This window comes from Patagioenas fasciata, chromosome 1 (genome assembly GCF_037038585.1).
Source record: "Patagioenas fasciata isolate bPatFas1 chromosome 1, bPatFas1.hap1, whole genome shotgun sequence".
Taxonomy (NCBI): Eukaryota; Metazoa; Chordata; class Aves; order Columbiformes; family Columbidae; genus Patagioenas; species Patagioenas fasciata.
In genome coordinates, this window is record NC_092520.1 from 138,891,845 (window position 1) to 138,919,276 (window position 27,432).

The following is a 27,432-nucleotide window of genomic DNA, read 5'->3' on the forward strand; positions in this document are numbered from 1 at the left end:
CTCATGGTTTTGGCCTGCCAAGTGCAAGGTTCTGCATGTTGCTTATCAGTAGAAGAAAAATCAACAATATGAAATTGTGGCCTAATCAGAACAGAGCTTGCTTTATTTGTACCTAGTCTAAAGAAATGTATACCTTCTTCTATCTAAAGCAGTAGATTTAGTTATAGATTCATACAGCTGCTAGTCTGCCATGTCTTCTGAAACTTCTCCTGTAACATAGTCTGGTATAACCCTGAGTAACTCAAAATTAGCATATTGGCGTGTGCTTTTGGCAGCTGGTGGGAAGAGGGCCATCTACTGCCATTATTACAGCAGTGTTAACACCATGCAGTACAGAAGCAAATAATATCAACGGAGAAAATCATCGTCAGAGGTGCAATAAGAACTCTTCTTAAATTACCCTTCTTATTCTAACAATGATGTTGAAATGTGTCCATGGTGAACTCAGTAAAATCGCCAGCTATTTTTACTGTAGACAGATTTCCAGGCAGTTATCTATGATTATTACAGATGAAATAGCTTCTGCAGATGCCATTATGCTATTACTGCTTGCAGTTTCTAATCACTGTATTTTTTACTTCTTTTACAGTTGTGTTGAATTGGAATTCCTGCTCCTTGTAGAGCAAGACTTACAGGTACAGAACTGACAATAGTTTCACTTTACGTTAAATTAATCCCTTGCACACTCATGCTGCTCATCTTCCTTTCAATGTAAACACCCTCCCTCTGTCTAGGCCTCAAGCTGGATGGGAAACAAGTACAGTAAAGTGTTGTTGTTTGGACCAGTTCCTATTTCAAATCTCACTGCTGGCTGATGACCCACAGAGCAAGCCCTAGATAGAAAGCACATGCGCAGCTTGAACATAATTTTTCAAGGTCAGATAAATACTGCTTTTAATAATTTCTCTGAGCATGTGAATCACACAAGACTGTACAAAAGATCAGGCAGAGATCAGGGTGTCCTGATACCACCTTTGTCGTTCACGCTATTAGGAAATCTACTTCCCACTCTCCATTGCTTGCGCAACAGCCTGTAGTCAGAAAGTTCTTGTTGCTCTCGTGCCCCCGTGTTTAGCTGACTGTCTTCTCAGACCCAGAGATATTTTGTGTCACATTTCCTTAGGGTCACTTGCCTCAACACAGCTGCTGAGAATATTACAGAGCTCAGGTCTGCACGTACAATCTTCCTGTTTCACTACAATGGAAATTTTGAAAGATGGTTCTCACACGCTGAGTTAGCAAATAGTCATTTTGGACTACCCATACCAGTGCATGAGACACATTTCACTCGTAGTTGCCACTAGGAAGGCAAGTCATTGAATACGTATTTGTAGACATATATAGCCATATAGCATTTGTGATAAATTCTGATCTTTCATTAATCCTCCCCAGAAGTAGTGCCATGCTCATAATGGAGTAAAGAATTATTTTATTCTGTTAATAAAGACACAGAACATTAAAAATATCTGTAATATGAAATGATTTTATAGATAAAAACCAAACAAACAGGAGGTTCTGGTAACGTGGGACAAAACCCTCAGTCAGTTCAACCATGTAAGCTCAAATCATATTCCCAGACTCAGTCCAGGTGTGGTCTAGAGCTGCTCTTTGAAATGTTCTACCCGTCAGTACTACACAGTGGTCTGCTTTCAACTATTTGGGCTACAAATGGCATGTATTGTATGGCATCTGTTGTATACCATGTCTTAAAACAAGTTAGGAGATTCACTATAGCTTGTTCTAAGTGATCTGAAGCAAAGATCTGTGTTCAAACACAGATGGAGCTTTCCTGGGAAGTCTAAGGCAAGTCAGACATCATTCTGTTACCTTGTCTCTAAGGAAAGGACTCCTGGAAAACATTAGTAACTGTTGACAATACAGCACTTGCAATGACCTGCTCAGTGAATGGTGCCAATTAAATAATTTACCTGTTATGTTATTTGAAGTGCATTACATCTCCTTTAACTGTCATTAACTGTGAAAACTACGTAAAATATATATCTTTGATATGAAAAGAAGTGTTTTTCTGAGGCTGGATTAATTGTGCTCAGGCAGAAAGTGTGAAGACAGCTGCAAGGGGATGCTGTTCTGGAGCCAGAGCTCCTCCTGGTGTTGACCATGGCCATGCTCACCACAAGAACTAGCATCCAGCTATTCCACCAGCCATTATTTTTTGTCAGGTTAAATTGCCCATGTTAATGCAGGCTAATTTTCCTGCTGTCTGTCTTCTCATTTTCCCTAACCAGCTACTCTGTTAGCTCAAGCCAAGAACTTCTTGTCTTCCTTGGTGTGTTTCTTAGGGCTCAGAAGGAATGACACTTATTGCTCTGATAGCAAGCACTGTTGATAGGGAGGAGGAACTTCCCCTGTATCACTCTCTTCCACAGCACCATACAAAGATGGAAGATGCCTGAGTACCGGTACATTTTGTTTTGGTACCAGTGTTGAATGCTTCAAAATATGTATGAAAAGCAGTTGTTTAAAATGATAGCAGGATCATTATTAACAGTTACACACCAAGAACTTACAGGAAGGTGCAGCTGCAGTAGGAAAACTAACTTGCCTTGGAAGACTTCATCAGCTCCTGTCTGTGCAAGATAAAGTTTTTAAATTTGAGACTGCTAATGCTTTTGTATTTTATTTATTGAAAGAACATAATGTTTTAGGTTCTGAGAATCCACCAACCTCAGTACTTGGTTCAAAAGGACTAGAGGACAATGTTGTAGATATCTACATAACATGATGGATGCTTCTGTTGGTGATACCTGATAATGAAACACAGAATGTTTTTGTTAAGGGAACTATTCTGCCAGTGTTAGAAGCTTTGTAAATTTCCATGGGAAAAGCTGAAATGCATATTTGCAGGAGAAAAAACTTTCTCAAGAAGAAAGTTGTTTTCTACTGCTCAAAGTGTGTCCAGAAACTGGGGTAAATGTTGTGGGAATATTATCTATTATTGGGTTTCTCCAGACATAATAAAATGTGTTAGTACATTAAGTAACTACATCATCCCATACATTCCCCATCTTCTTTTACTTCAATTAATCTCTCTCTTTTTAGCTCTGGAAATTTTCTCAGAAAATTTGATCCTCCGGGGTGTCAGGAAACTTCATCTCCTCCCACCTTCAGTGGGAATGTACTTAACAGCATTAGCACTGGTTCTTAAGGAAGTAAGTTAAGATTTTCAAAATATGGGGCCTAAAGTTAGCATTTTGCATTTTGAAAAGGCTGAAACAAATGTCATAGGAATCAGAAAAATAAATTTGTCATGCATAAGACTTTTCACAATTTTATCATGGTTTTCATCTCAACAAATATGAGATACTAAGGACTCTCAAAATGCCTGGGTGAAAAAAAAAGGTTTTCCAGCTTCTTCCTCTATGTTTTGCTACAGAAAAGAGGGAGGAAAAGACAGAAATGAGAAAAAGGCTGTATTTTTCATAAGTCAAGAGTAAAAACATTACAAAAATACTTTGATTTTTTTTTTTTTTTAAATGAGTTAGACAAAAGCCTCTCAAAGCAAAATTCCAAACAACTCTACTAGTCATGGATTTCCTATCAGCTGGTATTGAACCACTTTAATTAACCTGGGCTACATGGTAAGGATTAAGCAGCATACAAATCTGAGAAACTTCAGAACATGGCTGCTCCACAATGGACCCGCTTGTCTTCGTAATTTCTGAAAGTGACCAGATTCTTTTCTCTTTCTTTTTTCCTTGGATCTCACCTTTTGAGTTACTTTAGCCAAATACCCAGCTCAAATGAAGCCACCTTGTCTTACAAGAGGATCTGCTCAATGAAGGTAAGAAGGATGTTCAGCTGTATTTTTCTTAAAGACACAAATGTTCCTGGAGACTTCCTCTAAAGCATCTCTCCTTTCTCTTCCCCTCTCTTTTTCTCACAGTTTCTTTCTCTGCTCTGTGGAGCAAAACAAATCAGAATATCATTAGCTACTTTTTCCATCAACGTAATATTGCTATAGCAACAGATAAAGTGAGCTTGGATTTTATTTAGTCTAAATAAGAGTTCACATACACATCAGCTCCTTGGGACACAATACAATGTATGAAATGTGTATCGGACATATTGCATTCCAGTTTCATGAACTCATACTTCCATCTAGGATTTTTCTGAAGAGGGAAATGGGAGTTCTACCTCCTGAAGATATCATTTCCTCTGTTCAGACATAGCATGTCGTATGTATATGATACTTATCATTAGTGGCTCTTACCTTATATTTCAAATCTAAAACCAGACAAATTTTACTTCTCTCAGACATGCCATAGCCACATCTAGCAGATAGTTGCTGCAAGGTGGTGCACAGAATCTGTCTCTCAGTAAATAAAAATCGACCCTTTAATTTGAAGCATCTGCTGGATGATGATAGATCTTGCAGACCAGATCTGGATCTGTGTTGTATGGATGGGCTTATGTTTAATTGCAGTTAGAATGATAAGCAATACATTACTTAACACATAACCCACATGCTCGCACATCTAATAGCTTCTTCTTCACATCTCTGAGATAACTGGGAGGAAAGTTAAATTAGTTCATCAGAACAGCTAAATGCAGAATCATGTGCAGTCAATTTACAAACCAATTCACAAACTGGGAATTTGGCTGGAATGATTCTGGTCGCATTTGTTCGATGATCTCCAGATTGCCTCAGCATGTTGGTATTTCATAGGCAAAGTTGCAAAAGAATCCGTTCATCCACTTGAAATGAAATAGTGCTCCCTATCAAACCCATGACTGCTACAGGGACAAGATGGAAAACAGAGAACGTACACTGATGATGCCTATTTAATTACTTTTTACATTTCTCAGAATATTTGCTTTATTACAGCAAATGTGATGTAAATCTCCCTGAAGTCAAATTACTAAATCTTATCTTGTCTGCCAAGAGTCTGCCTTGAAGCAAAATACACTTTACAGTGGTGTTTTTCTACCACTGTTCTACAGGAACTGCTATTTTTACCCATATTTTCTATCGTTTTGTACCATATGTTATTATCTTGTTGCTGGTTTGGAACTAAACCAAGTTGTGTTGTAACAATTTATCCCATTTTTTTTCTTTCTACCCTTTGACCATGCAATCAGACCCTTTGACCATGCTATCAGACTCATGATGAAGTATTACAAAAGTACCTTAGATATATCCTACTGAGGACCTTCAGAAAGTGTTTTAGGAGAGTCTGTGGGGGCTCCATTCCTTGTAACATAATGATTCTGCAGTTTGCTGATTGCTGGATCATTTAGGATGTTTTTATTTGTTTTTATAAATGAGCTTTAGTGTCTTCTCCTAAGACATTGCCTTCCACTGCTGTGCCATTGACATGTCCTGCTGTAAACAGTAGAGTTATTTTAAATTAATCTTAATCCTTTTGACTAACTTCTATTCCAGATTTTAATCCATATAAGCATGGGATTTAATAAAGTTCTGTGTGCTTTAAGACAGACTTTAGATTTACCATTTCCTGATTTCCAGCAAGGGTTCCAGATGATATCAACAAGAGAGATTAAGAAAAGATCAGAGATACAGGAATTTTAGTACCCACTAATTACAGGGGTAGTTAATAACACAAAGAACAGGGCAATGCCTATTAAAACCTCAATTACTACACTTACTACTGCAGCAGTTAAATTACCCAGGTGACATATATTATTAACAGAAATACAACATAAAGCGTGGCCACAACGATTTTAAATATATTTGGGGTTTGCCTTTTCTACAAAAGTGAATTTTAATAGAAGGTCTGGTCTTTTTGTTCCCAGAAACCTGAACACAGACTTTGTTAAAAAGCTTCTAGCTTCGTGACATGCAACTTCAGAACCTGGAGTATGAGAATTTAGATAAAAGGCAGATGTGGGACCTTTTACAGTTGAATTTTTTTGAAAGGCAAGCTGACTGCTCTACGTATCTTGCCTGAAAAAGAAGATACGGGTCTTCTTAAGGATCCAATCCATCCCCTTATGTTAGTGGCTTTTTGAAGAATGTATTGTGTATGATGCATATAATGACCAAAAAATGCTGCATTTTAGATACATCGATGTCAGATTTCAAGGTTAGTATAGACAAATGAATTTCATCTTTTCCTATAAAAGAGATTTCTTATAGTTTTGATGATTCATCTTTGCTTATGCTATGCATTTATCCCAACATTGAACATAGCAATGCTCAAGTAAGACAACTTATGGAATTACAGTCAGAGATAGTAAGGGATGTGGGAGAAGGAGCGTATGCATTCTAGTAGGTCTAATAAAATGGTGGGGATGACTTCAACAAGATGCTTGTCAAGATTGGTACCCTTTTATCATATTCTCTTGCTGTACACAATAATGTGAAGTGGATACATGGCAAAAATACCTCAGGCTGAAAATTTATTTTGATACCTCAAAGAAAAAAAGAAAAAGATGCAGGGTAAGATTTTCAAAAATGCTCCAGTGATTTAGGTTCATTTCCAAATGTAGCATAGGCTGCATAGCAGCAGGAGTCTACTTAACTAATTCTTACCCATGTGAGAATTACTGAAACCTGTAACAATCATATAGACTCTCTCCTTCTCCATGGGATGAGATGGTCATATCCAGAGGGGCAAGAGGTCTCACTACCTTATATTCCTGGTTTAGGATGAAAAGAATTATCACCTGAAAATGTATTTTTCTCTCCAACTGCTATACAGGCAGTCTAGGCAACTAGTGGAGACATAAGCAATCAAATATCTGTCATCTTATTCTGGGTGAGGCAAGTTCTGTGTTCAGTATCTAAGTCCCATTTCAGACATTTGCACTGAAATTAGACCACTAATCATCTTTTTGTTTCTGACTACTATGTATATAAAAGCCAAAATTTGTAAATGGAACCAGTCAATGTAGCTGCCATGTTGAGTTCAATGGTAGAAAAATAACCTGTTCCTAGTTTAGTCCTGTCTTGTTTGCAGAGGGGCTAAAATCTGACTGGTAGGTTTGCTAGTTTAGAAATAAGTGAAGATTTTCTGGGCAACACACAATAGTCTGAATTGTCCAATATCAGCCTGGGGGACACAAATTCAATACAATACAGATAAAACCAAAAAGACAACCCTTTCTTCCAGCTCCATACACACAGACACACACGTCAAATCCACAATATTGTTGTTTATACTACAAGTGGGTCTAAGGGTTTGATAGAATTTAAATTATAGTGTAAGAAGTCTACTTGATGATATTTAGGATCAAACTCCTGTATGCTTAGAGAATGTGCAAATACTACATTGTTCTTGACAGCCTCTAAAAGCCCTCAATATTAAAAACAGCTCTCAGGTTTTGTGGGGTTTTTGAAATGAAAAAAGAGTGTAATCCAAACCATATGTATTTTGTTGCCATTGTGACTGATTTTAAAGCAAACAAACAAACAAACAACAAAACAGCAAACCTTTCTCAAACAGAACCAATAAAACTGGAGATCTGAAAAGTTTATATTGTGTGCAGCATTTAAGCTGCAACTCTACATGCAGATTCGGCCAAGATTAAGAACTACCAAGACAATCTGCAGCGTTGCATTTGGTGCCTCTGACGCCACTGCTGTGCTTATGTGCACTTGTCCATCAAAGATCAGAAGGTTTGTAAATCTGTGTTCAAGTCCTGTTGCCTTATATGTCTTTCACAGTTATAAACTCTGAGGTCTGGGATTTTCTTGTACCTCTCCATATAGAATTCTTCTCTACTGAAGTTGCTCTGTTAAACTTCTGCTGTATATATTTTCCACAACAGTTTTCCCCATAGAAACCAGGAATAATTACTTTCAAAAAAGCTGTGGAAAATATTTCAAATAATACGAAGCTTCTACTGCTTCCCCCTCCAAGCTTAATCACAGTAAATATTTAAAAAGGACAGAGAAGTTATTCAAAGACCAGGCTGCATTTTCCATTACATTAAGAAAAATTAAAATAGAAAATTGAGTCTTTGCTACTTTATTAACATTTGCCTGGTAGATCCATAATTTTTTAGATAAAATGAGCAATATGTAATTAAAATAAGTGCACCGAACCTTTCTTTTTCTAAACAGGGTTGTAAGCTTAAATAAAATTTATCTTGAGGCTGTGTCAAGCTGATCTTTTAAATGATGGCACAAGTGCTGACACAGCACTATGAGGATTCTGTCACTGTGACAAATTTAGAAATAAAGACTTGACAGACCGTAACATATAATTTACTCCGAACTTTTTATATATGTTGCTATATTAGCATAAGGCTCTGGTATAAATGCTATATGTAGGTTTAAAATAAGTCAAGGAATTTATCCCCACTTGCTCATCAAAATATCCATGAGAGGCTTTCTCCAAAACAGCTACTACAGTTCAAAAAAAACCGAGCTGCACATATGGGTGAAATAATGGTGATTTCAGCTCTTCACTTAAGAAATCGGAGAGACGAGGAGCCTACATGCAGCTACCCAAATGTGGCTAATGAGTGGTAGCTTGTTACAGCCCAGTGACTAGTGTCACAGTCCATTGCTAGGGTTGGTGTGTCATGAAGTACACATAGAAGGAGACCTATGGACTGGTGTGCAATATGGAAAATGGCAGGGCAAGCTGTTGTCAGCTGAAATCAGAATAAGTCTGTTATGTGAACACTGCCCAGAGTACAGATACCCTTCCTTTCCTGTTTAGCGAGTTAAATAAACCAAGGCAATTTAAGTGGAGAGTGCTCAGCTGGGAGCTATGGCAAGTTAATCCATCCCCACAGCAGCTGCCGAGACATTTTCCTCACGTTGGTGAGTCCTATTTTATTAAAACATTTTTTCCACTCCTGTTATTCCTCCACCAGTTCGGTTCCTTTGGGTTTACGCCGGCCTCACAGATGGAAGCCCACCCACAGCGGGCCGCGGGTTCCACCTGCCTCGGACCGAGAAGCGGTTTCGTTAAGATCCGCTTAGAATTTTTTGCACTCCTCCCCCCAACCCCCGCCCCCAAAGCCATGAGCTAAAGCAGCTTCTGTCTTTAAGCTGCATATCCGCCGTGCTCACCTACACCCGCTCCCCCATCCCCAGGGGCAGGCGGGCGGTTGCCCCGAACCGCGGGGCCTCCATCCCGGGAGAGAGCCCCGCGCTGCCGTGGGCGCTCCGCGGGGCCGGGGCGAGGGGCGGCCGGGGCGGGTACCGGGGCCGCACCGCTGGGCGGGCGGGAGAGTGGTGCGTCCCTCCCCGCTGCCCGGGGCTGTGTGGCCGTGCCGGCCGCCGAGCATGACGGCACTGCAGCTGGCTCCAGCCCCCGGCTGGCTCGGGGGAAGGGGGCCCAGTTTGGTTCCGCAGCGCTGGCACCTCGGCGCGCACCCCAGTACGCCCCAATAGCTGCGGCTGCGGGAGATGTGGGTAACAGAGCGCTTGTCTGCTGGAGGCTGACCTGGGAAAACTGGTGATATGTAGTACCTGGGGATACCTGGGAATAGTCGGGCTGTGAGTTGTTGCATTCTCTTACAGGTCCAAACATAGCCTGAAACATTCCCTTGTTGCCTCTCCTTTCCTCTCCTTTCCTCTCCTTTCCTCTCCTTTCCTCTCCTTTCCTCTCCTTTCCTCTCCTTTCCTCTCCTTTCCTCTCCTTTCCTCTCCTTTCCTCTCCTTTCCTCTCCTTTCCTCTCCTTTCCTCTCCTTTCCTCTCCTTTCCTCTCCTTTCCTCTCCTTTCCTCTCCTTTCCTCTCCTTTCCTCTCCTTTCCTCTCCTTTCCTCTCCTTTCCTCTCCTTTCCTCTCCTTTCCTCTCCTTTCCTCTCCTTTCCTCTCCTTTCCTCTCCTTTCCTCTCCTTTCCTCTCCTTTCCTCTCCTTTCCTCTCCTTTCCTCTCCTTTCCTCTCCTTTCCTCTCCTTTCCTCTCCGTTTTTTTTTTTTTTTTTTTCTGTACTCCCTTGGTAAATTGAAAAGCCCAGATTAACCAAAAAAAAAATCACACATATCAGAGCAGGACGTGTTCTGACGTTTTAGAGCTTTTCATTTTTTTCTTAATCCTTTTAAACCTGCATTTCAAAACATTTCCGCTTGTCATGTAGAGGAATGAAAGCGCTTCCTTCAGAAACAGCAGAATGAAGCATGCTGGTTGTTTCCATATTTGTTTACCTTCTTTTTTTTTTTTCCTTCCTGTTAGACAATTTGGTAGAAATTACAGAGCTGAATGACAATGAACCAAATTTTCATGTTTTGGTAAAGAAAATGCTGACCATTAATATTAATACTACTTATTTCTGAAATTACAGATATTTTCAGAAACACCACATGACAGTGCTGTTTTAGGTGATGATTAGATGAGTTAAAGAGTTTATCTGCTTTAATGAAATATAGACATGTAGCAGAACTCAGAAGCTTTCGGTCCACGATATACTTTTTTTTTCTTTTGAAAGCATTGTACTTTAATATGTGAAAGGAAAGGGAAGAAGGCAAAAAAATTAAATGCAAGTAAAACATTTGAAGTGCTCTGGAGGACTCTTGACTCCCCACAGTCATAAGGTAAGAAACATCAGAGAAAAAGGAACAAGCTGGGTTTGCCAAGATTTTGATGAATCCAGTTAGTGTTTGGCTTTAGCCATCCCAATATTATACATTCTCAGCTCAGAGCTCACTGTAATCCCTTTCAGGGCATGAAAACATTTTTGACTGCAATCAATTGGAAACCATTTGCTCTCTAGTGATCAAGATGCAACCCCTGGATTCTGCAAAGTCTGAGCAAATTCTGTCCCCAGGGCCTCCAGCTCAGGTACCTAATGACTGAACAGCCATTCTCAAAAGCACCCTGTGCTGCCATGTGTCCTGTGACGCACCACCAAGTTCTGGATACTTGCTATTTGTGGCCTTGAATTGGAGGGCTCAAGTGAAACTATCATGATGGAAAATCTGAACCCTTATATACCTTGGTCCAACAGCACTGAAAGATAATTAGCAAACAAACCAGCCAACTGCATGTACACTCTCTTGGGACTTCATTCTAAATAAACATATGCAATGTATTTTGCAAGCAAAAAATATGTTAACTGTTAAATAAGGTCTGTTGTACTGAAAACAATATTCCTGGTACGAACATCAAATTCATTTTGAATTTTATTTCAAGTTTTAAAAAATCTGTTTCAAAAGCAACATATCTGTGTGATCAAAAAGTGGGATTTGTTCTGTATTTTAAGTAGAGGAGTCAAAGGGATCTAGGGTAAAGTTAAATATCTGAGTGGACTTTTCTGCTGAAGATGATGGAAGATGTGCAAAATTATCCAAGATTAATTCAAAAGAATTCAAAAGCTGTAGCTCCCCAAACCTGCCAAAAGTTAGACTACCTTGTCTAAATCAGTTACTTCAGAAAAAACATATGATAGTAGTCTGTGCACTGTAACACAGCCTCTTGGAATCTTACTACTCCAGTGAGGGAAAAATGAAAATAAAAGCAAGCAAAAGAAATCCCAGGGGACTGTAGCTTCAGGAGGCAAAAAATTGGTGTTTTTTTGCTTGCCTGTCTCTTCCCAGTTTCCTGCCCCCTTCAGCATACGAGGAAGACAAGAAGAGTTTGTGCACTTTGGAAACTCGATAGGAGGCAGCAGCTGATCTTCCCATCACCAGCCTAAAAATAATCCACTCCAGGGCTTGGAGCAGCTTCACTAAGTGGAGGAAAATCCTGCCATCGGGATGATATTGATCACATAGCACAACCGAGTGACAGTTTGGGTTGGTATTTTGTTTTTGTGTGTACAAAGGTAAGCTACGGAGTTTGATCTAACATTCAGCAACCAAACGGAGCATGCGATGACCCTCCCCCATTATCTCCCACTAACCACCTCCTCCTCCTTCCCTTTATATCTGTGGGACAGGGCTGCTCCTTGCTCTTTCCTGGGATTACAACCCCAGTCTCTTTTCCTTTTCCATTCGCAGGCATTCTCAGCCTTTACCGTCCCCTCCTGCTGGTGTTTTCTTTGCTGCCGTTCATAGGGTTACGTTTCTTTTTTTAAACTGTCCTGCACTGGCATGTGAAGTCAAAGGTTTTACAGCAGGCAGCATTGCATGCTGACGTTGGAAATTGCATTGTGTTAAGAAGCTTACCAAAATAGCGAAAGGCGGTGTGTTAGATGTGTGCGAGACCACTGCAGATGTTTGTGTGAAATGCTTTTCAGTGCCAGTAGCTTCTTTAGCACATCTGCTGTTGTGATTTTTCTCTGTGTTTGGAACATGATCCGAAAACCTACCCAAGTCAATGAGGTTCTTTGCATTGATTTCAGTCATGTTTGGATCGGGCTGCTGGTATATGCCAGATAGTGATGTGAACGCTGGAAAGTATCAGAGGTAATTCATCACACTAAGGCCCAAGGTAACTGGGACAGTGCTTAGCAGGAAAGCAGGGTCTACCTGGGATAGATGGTCACAGCTGAAATAAGAATAAAAAGGAAAATTATATTTTGTACAGGATCATTTTTGACAAAATGGGCTTTAAAGGGGCAGCACTTTTTGCCATTAGCTTAGCAGAACTCTTTGCAAGTAGCATGGACTATAGATCATATATGTTGTGTTAGGTCCAGTGCTTTTAAGAACGTAAGAACAGACTAGTAGGTTTATACCTAGGAAGGAAAAAGATTCGGAACACTAACCTGTAATCTGTGGCAAAACTCAGAGTTAGGCCTTCCATTGTGCTTATCCAAACCTATAAGTTATTAAATTGTCCTTAATTAAATTTTTTTCTCTGTGAAATTCAAGAAGGAAAGACAAATTCTTGCTTTTGTAATGGTTTAATTATTCAGAAGATAAGAACTAATTGCTTTTGTAAAATGCTGACTGCTTTCTCCATCCTGCATCTGTATGCATATACATATCTATAGATGTGTGTATATACATATATATATGCAGATGTGGGCATATAATGCACATTATATGTAAGACAAAAAAAATCCGAACCAAGACCCAAGTATGCTTTGTAAGCTGATATATTTTAATTAGGAAGTGTAGCTATTGATTTTGTTTTTTTTAATATAGGCAATAGAACTACTGAAATAAATGTTCTTCAGAATATTATTTCACCCAAACGAAGTCCACCTGAGGAGTGTATTTATACTAATTTCTTTGTAGTCATAAGTATCTTACAGAGCATGCTGAATAGAGTGATAATCCAGGTAAGATAGAACTCTTGAATATGAAGACTTTAAAATCCACTTTGAAAGACCTTAAAGTAATTAAAATGTCTTTAACTAGAATCCTTAGAGTTTTGCCCTTAGTGAGGATGTTCTCATCATTTTAATGGAAATCTAAATTATCTACGATTTTCCCATTGTCTTCATCACAATTGTTTATGGAAACTATATCTCAGGAACGGGCTTGGTGCCCTTAGAATCCCCATTTATGTTTGTTAAAATGAGATTTGTGTTTAGGTTCAATGCTGCATTGTATTGATTTCTGTTTATTATACGATGACAATGTCAGTACACCTTAACACAAAACCAGAAAGTCTCAACTTTGCCAGTGCTGGGGATTTTAGGATGAAAATTTAAATGCTTAAAGGACATAAGGTTTTTTAGCTATTTCATTGCAAGATGAACTGCTTTTCAGATAGTTCACATGCTCATTAAAGTAAACCAACAGGGAATCAGATTCCCAAATGATGTAAAGGGGAGCTGAAACTTGCCTTCCAGTGGCATCATCATGGGCCCATCCTCCTGACCTTTCCATTCCCCTCCTCTCTAGAGTTTTCCTCGTGGCTTTAGCTTGTAGCTGACTACTCAGCAAGGTCCATTTTCAAAGGGGTAAAGAAAAAATGTCTGAAAATTTCTGAGCAGTTCTAGAGTTTGTAAAGACTGAAATTAAAGTGAGTGATTTGTCAATAACTTTGAAGGACAAAGGCCTACCTGCCTGGAAGTGTTAAAATGAAAAATTACCTGGTATTTGGTACCCCTCTTGGGGTGCTGAATGTAGCTGGTACCCTCAGATAGCATGTGTTTGTTGTTGGAAGATCTTATCACATCACTGCATTTCCTCTGACGGAGTGTCCTCTAATAGGTTACACCTAGTGTGCTTGTCAACATTATTATAAAGCATAACAGTAAGTTAGCAAGTAAGTAGCAAAGCAAATATATGATGATGTACTCACCTTGGTCTAATCACCCCAGCATAATTTTGTGGCCTACTATATTCAACAGAAAGGGAAATTATCTCTGGGTAAGCCATTTTGTGTAACAATTTTGAGTAATATTGTCATCCTAAATGAGTATATAAGGATCTCAAGAGGTATTCTGAAAGGCTGCTACTACCTGATGAGAAATAGTGTTCACTAACTTCGGAGGGCCAATGAATTTCCAAACAACTTGCTACTCTTTCATCTGTTCGCTCCTGAATATTCATGTTTGGGTTATGCATCTTATCCTTTTAATATGGCAGTTGGGCTGTTCCCAATTTTGCAGACATTGCTCTTCACCAGACAAAGCCATCTGCCTGCAACGAAGCCTTCGGCTGCAAGGATTCCAAACTGAATATGAGTATAGAGAAACAGTCTTGGCAAGCCATATGAGAAGAAGAGGCCTTTGCTTTCCAGTGAATATCCCTTCCAAATAGATAAAGATTTGCTAAGAAACTAATGAGCATTTATCTGCTGTTATTTCCTATGGCTTGTGGGTCCTTGAGCTAGTCCTGAATGAGCTAAATTTGCAATTGAATTATGGCAGCTGCTCAGCACCAACCTCACACGTGCTGTGAGCAGGTCTTGTGGGAGCCGCACCCATGGTGAAATAAGACCATTATTTCTGAGACTGAAACTAGTATTTATGTGGCTCTCCACTAGACTCTGTAGCCTACAGTGAAGCAGGCAGCTGCCTAGAGCAGCAGACTGCTGGGATGATAAAAGCGCCTGTCTTTGCTGTTTAATTCACCCATGTGAATTAATCCAGGAAACCCAGCTTTGTGCTGCTGCCAGTGTTACCAAGGAAGGCGTGCTGGCAGGTGTAAGACGGCAACTGCTGCTATGGCTTGTGATAACCTTCTGAGTTGCAGCAATCACTGCTTTTATCTCTTCCATTCAGTTCTCCTTGCATGGCTCTGCAGCACGGTTTTTCCTCTTTGATCCCTCCTTGTGTGCTTACTGTGCCCTAAAAAGTCTGCCTCCTCATCTTTGGTAAGGAGAAAATCACCTTTGGCTGCACTGCAGGAAACCTTGAGTCAGCTCTGTACTCTGACTTGCTTATCGTTACTGCAAAGATCTTCATCCTGACTATTCATCACAGGGTTAGACTGTGGTCAATATTTTGTCTTTAACAATGATTAATAATTGGTGCTTTGGAAAAATATAAGTCTTCAGTGTATTTAATTATGTAGTAGCACAATGCTCAGCACTGGGTGAAACAAACAGCACTTCCTCACACAGGCAAGGTGCCTCTATGCACCTTTGCACATCTAGTTCTGACGGAAGCCCAGCATTGCCTTACTTGAAGAGCTAAAACAAATCGAAAAATGGTTTAATTACTATTAAGGGATCCAGATTTCATCAATGATTAGTCATAAAAGTGTTCAATTTTCAATCTTCCTTTCTAAATCCAGCTGCAGTTTTTGGAGAGTTACAAGAGTAGCCACAACTGCAATTCTTCCTTTTTTTTTTTTTTGTGTTTGGTGTTCTTCCATTTCACATTTTCATTTCATGAAATGAAATCTTATAGTATTACAGAAGAGGAGTGAATAGTGCCTTTTCACTCCACCTTTCATTGGTTATCGACAGTCAAGGTCTTCCAAACTCTCTTCATTTCCAGGTTCAGATTTTTGAAGTGAAAATTTTCAAAACTGGGACTCATTAAAAGTCACTATAGCTGAAACCTTTTAAAACTCTTTAAATTTTTTAGAATTATTAAAGATATCTTTAACGTTAACTCCCAGTACTGAAATATCATTTGAAAATTCAACTCGGACTCTCAAATTAATCTGAATCTTCTGAACATGCTACTTGCACTGTTTGCAGCCCTAAGAACGTGTACATTTGTAGCTATACTGAACTTTGCAAACATCAGGTCTAAGTGTGGGCAAAAAATAAATGGCTGTTATTTTTCAATTTTTCCTCTGAAGAAATCTGAAGATTACACTGTTTCCTTGGATGAGCAATTGCATCTGGAAACCTGTCATGGTCTGACTCCTGTTAACTTTGGTGAAGCTGCACAAACATCATTGTCCTGGTTTTGTTAAAAACAAGACCAGTTCTCTAGAGTTGTCTAGAGAAATCAAGGACTTGTTCTTCTGCTTTAGGGGCTTTTCTTTCTGTCCTTCTTTCAAAATGAAAACAGCTTCTTAAACCTTGAGGCCAATGAAAATGAGCTTCTGGAGGCATGCCCTGACACAACAGAAAGTAGTGGCTAATTTCTGCTTCAAACCAAATGGGAATCTCATTCGCGTTGACTGTAGATGGAAAGTATCTTCCCTTACATGCGAGTAAAACTTCATCCAATGTATTTCTACTGTCTGTGAAACTTGAGCAAAGAAGTAGAAATTGCATGACATGCTTTATGCCTGGGGTGATGGGCCTGTGCATTAGTGCAACTCCAGAGCCTGCCATGTATGCAGGTTTTCCGAAAATAAGAGCAAGGTCCAGTGCTTTGAGTCACATGGGCAAAGCTGTGGAGGGTGTATCAGGTCTGCCTTCTGCATCAGAAATGGATGGGAAGGGAATGACAGAGTGATTTCTTGCTGCCTGTGAGGCACACGGGAGATAAAATTATTTCTTAGAGCTCCAGTGTTACACTGTATTTTCATATAGCACTCTTGAAGATACAGAGAACTACCCGCAGCCTGTTTGTGTAGATGCCAGAAAATACCTATGGAAGCTGGTATCCATTAACAGATGCAGAACAAGAGCCCTCTGCTTCCAGTCACAGTTCATTTCTAGCAGAGTGGTGATGGACGAATGGGTGGAAGAAAGGAAGGAAGGAAGGAAGGAAGGAAGGAAGGAAGGAAGGATCACTGGACTATTAATGCTTCTACAGTTCATATCTCCTCTATTCCCTGTCAGCCTCATACTGTACTAGATGTGTGTCCTGAAGTGGGTGCTGCTAAAAAGGGAAATTGGGGAAGTTGTACCTGGTGACTGTTGCATGAGGCCAAATAATAAGCTGCATTGGGTCAACACAGCATCATGACACTGAGCAGAATGTGCTTATTAATTACAAAGTGTTTCATGATCTAGAAACTTGGGAAATTATTGTCAATTACCCTACCTCATTTAAATGGTAATGCAATCTTTTTGATTTCCTATGGGTTTTGGGTTTTGTTTTTCTTCTTTTTTTTTTTTTTTTTTTTTTTACAAGCTGGCAAACCTAGGCACTTTGATTTTCTTTCTCATTTGTAAGACTACAATCAAATTCTACCTCTTTTTTGAAATGAACCTGTAACAAAAGCATTGTGAATAGACTGCTTATACCTATTGTTGAAAGCTATCATCAGTATGATCAGCACTGCCTCTATACATGAGTATAAACAATAGGACCAGATTCTTTCCTCAGCCCTGCCAATGTGAAAAGGACAGTTGGTATTAAGAGGGTGCTATCACAAAACCAGGCACAGCACAGATTCTTGTGAAGACTCAGATGTGATTCTTGAAAGATGCATCTTTCTCAAGAGCTTTTAGTGGCCACTGTTTGAGACATAATATGAAACCCCTACAAACTGATGGTAGGTCCCAGATAGCAGATAGCACTCTTCATGCAGTTAATAGTACTTTCTTCCATAGGAACATCTAATGGTTATATTCCATCTCCCTTCCAAAAAAATGGAAAAAAAACCCAACAATTCCTCTGTTTCTCTTGGACATGGTTTTAGTCCTTTCTCCCAGATTTATTTTTGACTAGAAGCCAAAAGCTACACTGGAAGTAAATTATTCAGTGCTCATATGAACCCAGGATCTTCCTGCCTTTCGGTACCGATCCAAGCACTAGACCACAATAGTGTCTTACACTGTCTCAGAAAAGAGTTCTCTTTGTGGGAAAGGGAGGAAAATTCCCAGCAGAACTCCCTTTGACTTCTGACCTTTGATAAAAACGAGGAAACAACACTTCTGATTTTCAAGAGATTATCATTACCATTATGTTTCTCTTAAAGGAGACATGTCAAGCTTTTAAAAATTAAAACCAAGCAATCTCTGTGTATTTTTTAAAAAAGTTCTGTGTTTGCTTTGCTAATAACTCCTCAGTCTCTTAGACAGAATTCATATTAACATAATGTGGGGTTTTTTGTGTTTTTAGTCATATACATTACTGAATATTTTTATAGAAAAATAAAATGATAGAATGATAGTGGCCATATCACTCTATTCATTATAGACAAATGGTCAAACTCTCCATCAAATTGTGTTCTACTGAAGGTTGAGTGGGTTGCTCATCAGCTTTTGCACCACAGTAAGTACATGCATGCGTTTTTGCAGTATGTTGTCTACCATATGATTCTGAGTTAGGCTTAACTTCTGGCAAATCTCAGACCACAAATTGCTGATATGTTCAGAGAAGGGACTGCATTTATCACATTCTTTTCAATTAAACGCTTTTACAAATTTCACTGATGTATTTCAATATGGATTATGCTTTTCAGATCCAGCTAAAGTTAGTTAAAAGCAAAAGGGGGTTTTAGCAGAGGTTCAAAGTGCCTCTTTGAACTTTCTATTCTTTTGAAGATCTGTATCTCTAATGGAGTACTTGAGTAGTTTGTGCTTACCTTATTTAAACCACGAGGCTCATAGAATTAATCCAAACTATTTGAGGAAAGAAGGAAAGCCCTTTTCTCCCTATTCAGTTAACTTTTTTTTAAACTGTGTTCACGCATTTTTGCATATCTATATTGTTCCACAAAACTCATTAGTGACAATGTTCTTGCAGAAAAATGCATTCACCAAAGTATACGTATACTTTTCTGAATTAAAGATATTCTTTCCATTATAGTATGTATAATTTGGAAAAAAAGAGCTGAGCAAATGAATTTACAGTCTATTCTACAGCATTAGGTCACTGTGTAGAAGTCTCAAGCAAAGAAATCATCTTATAAAGAAGAACGAATGAATAGATAAACCATGCACAGGTTGACAAAAGCCAGAGGCTGACCATGACTCTGGGTCATACTATGGCCCACACTCAGCAAGCACGAACACATGAGCTTATCTTGGTGTACAAAGATAATCTCATAAGAAATCATGGAAGTCAGAGAACTGCCTTGATAAGGCTGAGCACATGCATAAGGATTTGCAGGATCAAGCTTAAATGCTGATTTACTGCCTATGCAATCTTCAATAGAACCTACTTTGATTAATAGTTTGGTAATTATCTGTAATGACTAGTGTATGTGACCATTGTTCTATGGGACAATGAAGAAATACAAAATACCAGTGAACACAAAGCTGCCAAATAAAAAATATCAAAGGTTCAGAGCTTGCACTAAGAATGTAGTGCAACAAGTCATATGAAGGGAGATGTTGCACAGGGAGTGTTGGTTCGTCAAAGAAGCAGTAACACACAGTCATTAGCTTATTTGCATTTGAGGTTTTTTATGAGAAATGGAAAGAATTTTTTTCCAAAACTTTCTTGTTCTTTCTCTGTATTCTCATAGAGCTTTTGAAGCATAACATTTGTGTGTGCAGTAAACGCTAGAAGACGTAGCATAGTGTTTTTAAAATAGTACATAGAATAAATAGTAAATATAAAGAAATATAAACAATATTAACTAAATATGAATAATATTATTTCAATATAAACAGCCTTCATTCTAATATGCTTATACTTGACAGAGCCCAAAAGAGTTTTCAAAATACAACTGTGTTGTGTTCTCTGTGTTGTTCGGTGTGTGTCTTCTGTATCTGTTTTATTTATTTTGTGTTTAGCTAAAGGGGATGCTAGCAGTCATGGTAGTCAGCTATTCTCTCTTTTTTGTAGTTGTCAGACCTTCTGGAAGCAATGAGGCTCGCATTTTGTGGTAACGACAATGCTTCAGCCTATAACATCAGTGCTGGTGTCTTAAGAAACGTCTGCTTTGTGGATGCCCTGAACTTGGTCCCCCATGTCTTCTTGCTATTTATCACCTTCCCAATTTTGTTCATTGGTGAGTTATTCAATGAAGCTGTGCAATCATATGAACATTTGAGCGTGTATTTATACTCAGTCATGTTTACATGTGCTTGGAGGCCTGTGATGCAAACCATTAGATGCTTTGTATTTATTAATTTTAAAAAAGAAGATACAGAATGTTTTGACCCAGAGGATGTGATGCCAACCCACTTGAAATGTTGGGAATTATAGGTATAAATCTGAACTAAGCAGCATGAAAAAATGTACGAGAACCGAAGAACTCAGATTCAAATACTTTGAAACTGCTCTCTGGAGAAGTTTTCTTCAGATTTGAAATTAGCAACTTGCAACCTTTGCTATTATTAGATATTAGAAGACTTAGGGCAGTGTTTCTGAATTTCCTTCAAGTTGTCTGAATTTCAGAGAATATCAAAAATGTGCAGCTTGGATCTAAGCCTAGGAGAAGTGTAGGACACTTTTAAAACAGAATAATTACCTTTTTTTGGTAACATTTGTAAGCCAAAGTAGAGTAAAAGAGATAATCTTTCTTCAACAGAAATGAAAATAAGAAATGATAAATCTCTCTTGAAGAATTTAGGACAGTGGAGTGGCTCTAACTCTCACATTCTTGTAAAAAATCATGTGTAAACTAGTACTGTAATGATAATTTTTCTCTATAGTTGTCTCTTTATCCCAGTTATTTGAAGTGATGAAATAAATACATTTTAATACTTTTTCAGACGTGTCAAACAGTGGCATTCTAACTGATCATAGAAGATAGACTTGAATAACTGTCAAAAGGCAATAAGTATTCATAAAAATAAGTATTCTTTCGACAACTGCATGAGAAATGGCATGTCAGCTCTTCTATGTTACCTTCCTGGTGTTGCATGTATACACAGTAGTACATCTCTTCCACGAGGAAGATTTGAATTTGGAATGTTAGTTGAACTAGAGATTTAAGTATTTCCATTATGCAAAAAGAGTCTGAAGTGATTGAATAATAGGCTACAGGAATCTGTGGGCTATGACACTCAGTACCTATCAATCACAGGTATAAAAAGATCCAACGACTGAAAACTAATTAAATAATTAAGAAGGGAATAAGAAACATGTTCTAACAAAAGAATAACTAAAGACTGGGAAAAACTCAAGGGTTATGGAGAACTCTATCCAACAGTGCTGGATCTTTATGTCAGTGCTGGTTCTTTCTTCAAGATGAGATGGAAGTCATCCTTGAATTACAGGGCTCTCTGCAGAAGTGCTTGATGGAAACTCAATGCAAGGTCTGATGGCAGAGATTATATTTTACAACATTCTGTGTTATGCATGAAGTTGTAGCAGGCTGCTTCAATATTTTTACAGGTATTAGCCAATTAATTTTGAAATAGCATTGCAGCTGCTGAAAATTCCCTCTATTTTTTAACAATCTTATGACAAAAATGTAATAGCTTAAGTTGTATGGTATGTCTGTAAGTACGTAATTCTGTTTTCTGTTTTGTGCCTTGATTATCAGGACAAAAAGCTGTTGAACAGAGCATCAAAAACCAGCTGGAGTCCACGGTATTGACTGACTCCAAAACCAAAAATTGATGATGGACTGTGTTTGTGCATATGTATGGACAAAGAGGAAATAAAAATGAAAAGAAGCTTGGAAGAGACAAAGATAGGAGCAAGGCCAAAGAATGCCACCCTAGATTAGGAAAATATCAGGGTATTATAGAAAATGAGTGAGATAGATATGGAGAAGAGAGAATATATTGTTCCTGCAGTACTTTGTGTATTGAACGAGGTCGAAATGGTGAAATCTTGACAGTTTCCAAGAGTGAATAAACCTAGGCTCTGGTTTATGGGTTTCTGAGTCACCTCATAACCCTCTAGGCATGATGAGATGCTGCATCCTTGCATATCAAAAGCATGTCCTGGATTTTAAACTCAGTTCTGCAGTTACTGAAAGAAACAGGTGCAATGCTCACTGCCCTAGTTCGACAGCTTCGGCTTTGGTTTTGGTTTCTTTCGTTTTGTGTCCTTTCCAAAATGTACCAATCTTGGGATTCTCTTCGGGCTTCAGGAAGTCTGTTAGTGAACTCCAGGAGCTGGTTACAGTAAGGGGGACGTGTACAGCGATTTGGGCTGACTGATTCTGGACAGCCCTGTACCAGGGTGGGAAGGGACAGAGGACAAAGAAACATGCAGGACAATACTTGACATCATGAGAGGCTAACCTCTGACCAGTCCTCAGCTCCCCCCAGCACTGTCACACCTACCAGGTGCTTGGTGTCCCACTTCTTGCCAGGTTGCTGGCTTCAGCTGAGGAAGAATAGGTGCCATCTGAGGTGACAGTGTAAAAATGGACTTTGGCATTAATTTGTTGGTTAAATCAACTGAGTCCTGGTGCTGTGCTGGGAGCTTTTTTATGCCAGGAATGCACGGGGCAGGGAGGCTGGGCTGTGCCTGAGGAGTGGAGACTGGGAAATCTCTGCTCAGCATCCCCTGAGACAGTGCTCCCAACCAGGCCTGAGACAGAGATAATAAATATTATTTGTTTGAACTAAATATATCTCTTTGAGGCCTTATTGGAGGATGCAGCTTTTATATCAGTTGGAAACTTTGCCAGCTCTTGTCTGTGGCTGGGAAAGACATGATGACGGCATCACTTAAGATCTGTCAGTCCTTGTTGTGCAAGGGTGAGACTCTGAGATGTTTCTTTTGGTTGTGTCATCTTTGATCTTGGCTAGGGACCTCTTCCATTTGATTATGATTGTGGGAAGTCTGTTGTCACATTGTCCAGAGCGTCAGATATAAATTATGGAAGCCACATGGCAATTCAAACATTCCTGGGTCATGTTATTAGTAACAACAACCCCCATCGTCTTACAGAGGTTTTAGGTTGATTATAAACTGTTGTGGCCTGTGCATTAGAATAGGGAATTGGCTGTGTGATAACTTTCCTCTTTCATTACTGTTGTTTCCCAGGCTGGGGAAGCCAGAGCTCCAAAGTCCAGATTCACCATAACACCTGGCTGCACTTCCCTGGACATAACCTACGGTGGATCCTGACATTCACCCTCCTGTTCGTACATGTGTGTGAAATAGCAGAGGGCATAGTTTCAGATACGTAAGTGAAGGTGTTTGGTGGATAGCCAGACTAATTGCATTCATCAATGGATAGTGTTAATGTGTGAGGAACTGGCTAGTAAGGCATAAGGAGTTTTTCCCAAAAAAAAGATGGGGCATCATTTCATGAACTGTCTAGATTTTAATGGAATGAAGTTGAAATGCTTGTTCTTGGCACATTGTTATTTTCCTCTCAAGCTATAGCAGCAAGTAAATATTGACAGAAGTTAAAGCATTCACATGGAAAAAATCTTTTTGTGTCTGGGGAAGTCATATTTGCCTTGTTAAATAGATTAACAGAACACCTGGAAATACAACAATGGTGAAAAAAAAAAGATATCAAATTCATTGATTTATACCTTATTTATTTTCAGACAAATGAAATCTCGCCATCTGCATCTCTTTCTACCAGCAATAATGGGATTTGTGGCTGCCACTGTATCCATAGTCTATTACCATAATATTGAAACATCTAACTTTCCAAAGTTACTGTTGGGTAAGTCTAAGTCTGATATTTATGTAGTCTTACAAAACCTAGTAGTTTAGCCAAAGTCAACTTGCATAAATTGCAGATAATGGTGAAATGCATGAAAATATTAAAAGAGCTAGAGATAGTTCTCTGCTCTTTGAACTAGTAGTATTGTAGGAGTATTTGCATGTTTTATAAGGTACACATTGAAAACTATTTTTAAAAATGATAACAAAAGGGAAAGCATAGTATGCCTATTGTATTTCTACCTTAAGCTTTTAGGTATTTTTTAACACTGCTCATTATTTTGAGGCAAAATCTTGTCTTCATTCAAAAGGACTGTTTCAAAGGACCACTTTTAACAGTAATCTGATCACAAACCATCCTGTGCAGACACTGTTATTTCTCAGCATCCATTGCAGCTGATCCTGAGATTACCCAGTCTAATGAAGGATACAAGTCCTCACTTTTGCCGAAGTGAGGCACTCCTCACCTTTTTCCAAAGTGAGGGGAAGAAGGTTTATCTTTGAGAAGCTGCTACCTCATATTTATGATATTGATCTCAGCCAGGAAGGAGATGGTTAAAAGAATTTGACTAGATATTGCAGGATAATGTTTCATAGAAGTATATGGTCCAAATTACCTATAACTCAGCAACCTGAACTGGCCATTGACAGATAAAAAGCAGGATGCAGGATGTAATGACATTATATTAAGTCTTTTTCAAAATGAGCTTACCTGCGATGAACTGTGCTTTTTCAGAGGCAATATATTGGTCAAGTTAAGTGACTTTTACCTCATTTCAATAACAAAGTTCCTTTTCAGATTATCTTCAATGGACTTTTGTATAATAATTGTGTGAAGACCCACCGTTGTGGATCTGTTTGAAAGGTGGTGGCCCAGGAAAGAAAACAGTGACCTGGGAAAAGAAAGTGCAAAGCAAATATCTCAAACCCAATTTCCTGTAATCATAATGTGCCACCCTGCAGGCTGCTTATATAGAGGACCACCACAATTGCATTGAATTAAGCCAGGGAATATTTCTGTTTGAGAGAGCTAAAATTTCTGCAGCACTGGTATAGCTATTTTTTTTTTTTTAATTATGCATGTGCACTGGTTTTACAGCTCTCTTTCTTTACTGGATAATGGCCTTTGTCACCAAAACAATCAAGCTTGTCAGATACTGCCAGGATGGTGTGCCTTTTTCTCAGCTGCGTTTCTGCATCACTGGAATTATGGTCATTCTCTATGGGCTGCTGATGGCTGTGGAAATCAACGTCATCCGAGTGAGGGTATGTGTTTTCTTTATCAGGATCTGAAAGATATTGATAGTATCCCAAGGATGAAGATGGGTCTTTAGTCCCAGTAACTCTGGCTTTCATCAAGTTTAGGCCCAACTTTAATTTGTCTGTAAATATCTGGTTAATTGTATAGAGATCAAATGGGACCTGGCATCTCTTTAAAATGTATGTCCTCGATGTATCCTCTGGACTTGGTATGTATGTGGGCCTGTGTATATGTATACACACAGAGAGTTCACACATACTTGTATACAGAGATATTTGTGCTCATTAGTGCATGTAAGGGTTTGCGTGTGTGTGTAATCTATATGATATATGCTATGTTAATACAGTTAAACTACATATGTAGTGAATGTGCAAGTTAAAATACATTCTTACACATGATAATTTAAAATATAATTATATCCCAAGAGTTCTTCTTTGTTGTTGTTCAGGTAGAGATATGTAGTACTGGTAGGCTACAGAGCTGTGTCCACAACCCATCTTGCTCAATTGCTTGCCAGTTATGCTGTGAAAATGGAAATGCTCCTATTTACAAGCAAATTTACATTTAAAGTCAATGTTTAATTACCTTTAAATGCAAATTTGACACTGTAGTTGTGTTATACATAATTTTTACTAAAAATTGCTGTTTATAAGATAATTCCTGAGCACATGCTGTATATTTTCTCCTCTCCAGAGGTATGTGTTTTTCATGAACCCTCAGAAAGTAAAGCCACCAGAGGATTTACAGGACTTGGGGGTGAGGTTTCTGCAGCCATTTGTTAATTTGCTCTCAAAGGCGACTTATTGGTGGATGAATACTCTTATTATATCTGCTCACAAGAAACCTGTGGACCTGAAGGCAATCGGAAAGCTTCCAATTGCAATGAGAGCACTGACAAATTATGTTCGTCTCAAAGAAGCATATGAGGAACAAAAGGTAACCAAAGATGTTCATGTCACTGCTTGGCCTTAGAAACTGTAGTGTCACTTGGAAATTTTTGTGCTTCTACAAAACTTTAGTTTTAGGAATTTTTAACTTAGGACTGTTTGTTCCAAGGTGAAACTTGGCTTAGGAAGCTCCAATTCAATGGTTACTGTTTGATTTTAAGTGAATTTACTGCAGGGAGAGTTGCCAGATTGAGAGCAACTGGAAACTAAAACCATAAGAGACTGATCACTTGCTAGATTTTGTTTTAAAAGTGAAGGCTTTGTTTAAATCTTAGCTACTTATGACAGCACCTTAAAGTAAAAGACATTCTGTCCATAGTTTCAGCTGGAAACACTCATCCTCACTTTTTTCTTCAGAAAGACAAGTAGCCCAAACCACACATTGAGAATAGCCAAAACACTGGTGTCTTGTCAACACTGTTTTAGTCACCAATCCAAAACACAGCACCATATGGGCTGCCATGAAGAAAATTAACTCCATCCCAACCAGACTCAGTACAAAAACCATAGCTGGGCAAACTCACTGGGTAGCGCAGGAGTTTCCAGAGAAACTTCTGGATGCATTTAGGCAAAACTGTGGCCTTCCATTTGTGCTTAGAGCTGGTGATTTCTGGGGAAAAAAAAAAAAAGGTTTTGCAGAAAGGAGGGAGGATTCAGGAGTCTGACTCTGATTTGTACATGCATACCAATTCTCAAGTGTAAACAGCGAGTATACAGGCATTCAGAGGCCAGTTTGGAAAACATAGCACATAGGACAAAAGCATATAAATCCTGCATACACCTACATGCCCCAAGAAACTGAGTCTTTGTGGCATTCTTAATGTCAGGTGTGATGACTGACTGCAAGCCCATTGACATCTGCAGATGCTGTGTGTGCCTGCACAAATAGGCAACTCAGATGCCAAGAGGCAAGTGTGCTATTGCTCATGTCCATGAACCCAAACATTCAGTGTGTAGTTTCCCTCATCATGCGTCATACACATACGAAGACTTTCACAAATGTACCCATGCAGTTGCATGCACTTATATTTATAAAGCTGGCTTACATCAGATTTTTTTTCTTTCCATAATTGCTTAAAGTTTGAGATTACAACAGCCTCTAGCACGTTTGTGCTTATATTCAAAATCAGGCTGTAACCCTAAAGTAAACTGGTACTTCGTAGATAAAGTTAAAGTAAACCGAAGGACTGAAACCAATCCAAAGAGCCAGGCAGTGGAAGTTTCTGCAGTTAACTCCCACGGAGAAATGTGTTGGTTTGTGCATGCTTGGGCCAGAAAACAGCCAAAGAATTAAGAAAATTCTTCACATTGAAGTGTGGTCTGCAATCTGGAAAAGATGATATGTCACTATCTCTGTTGCCAAGGTGTATTTTTCGCTAATCTTCTGCAGCTGTCAAGGGGAGCCCCCCAGCATCCTCTGGATTAAATGGGGTTACACTGTCTGTGCCTGGAGACAGCTCATCTCTGTTGTGCTCCGTGGTTCCTGTTCCTTTCCAAACCCTTCTTATCGCACCTTGATGAAAGATGATGAATTTGGCCATCAATATTCTGTATTGTAAAATGCCTTTGAGATAGCTCACATGATGCTGTCTTGCTATCTCCTCTGCA

The 27,432-nt window shown here is 39.0% G+C and overlaps 1 protein-coding gene and 1 long non-coding RNA gene across 17 annotated transcripts in view; one reads left to right on the plus strand and one right to left on the minus strand.

Moving 5' to 3' along the window:
* Positions 1-1,463: 1,463 nt before the first annotated feature.
* LOC139829270 (uncharacterized) lies at positions 1,464-9,139 on the minus strand. The gene is made up of 3 exons (XR_011741690.1): positions 9,008-9,139; positions 5,149-5,344; positions 1,464-3,918 (listed from the first exon to the last, which is right to left on the minus strand). It is a non-coding gene; the product is annotated as an uncharacterized lncRNA (long non-coding RNA).
* ABCC9 (ATP binding cassette subfamily C member 9) overlaps positions 3,495-27,432 on the plus strand; it is an 81,493-nt gene continuing 57,555 nt past the window's right edge. For 3 of the 16 annotated variants that reach the window (XM_071815951.1, XM_071815957.1, XM_071815960.1), the window contains exons 1-9: positions 8,660-8,755; positions 10,369-10,474; positions 10,603-10,721; positions 11,477-11,703; positions 19,873-20,038; positions 22,981-23,122; positions 23,496-23,617; positions 24,716-24,882; positions 25,571-25,813. In XM_071815951.1, the coding sequence (XP_071672052.1) occupies positions 19,894-20,038; positions 22,981-23,122; positions 23,496-23,617; positions 24,716-24,882; positions 25,571-25,813 (819 nt within the window). In that variant the 5' untranslated portion in view covers positions 8,660-8,755; positions 10,369-10,474; positions 10,603-10,721; positions 11,477-11,703; positions 19,873-19,893. Of the gene's footprint in view, positions 3,803-8,642; positions 8,756-9,363; positions 9,437-10,368; positions 10,475-10,602; positions 10,722-11,476; positions 11,704-18,276; positions 18,352-19,872; positions 20,039-22,980; positions 23,123-23,495; positions 23,618-24,715; positions 24,883-25,570; positions 25,814-27,432 lie in introns of those variants that run through there. The other 13 variants (XM_071815944.1, XM_071815964.1, XM_071815946.1 and 10 more) reach the window with 11 other exon arrangements.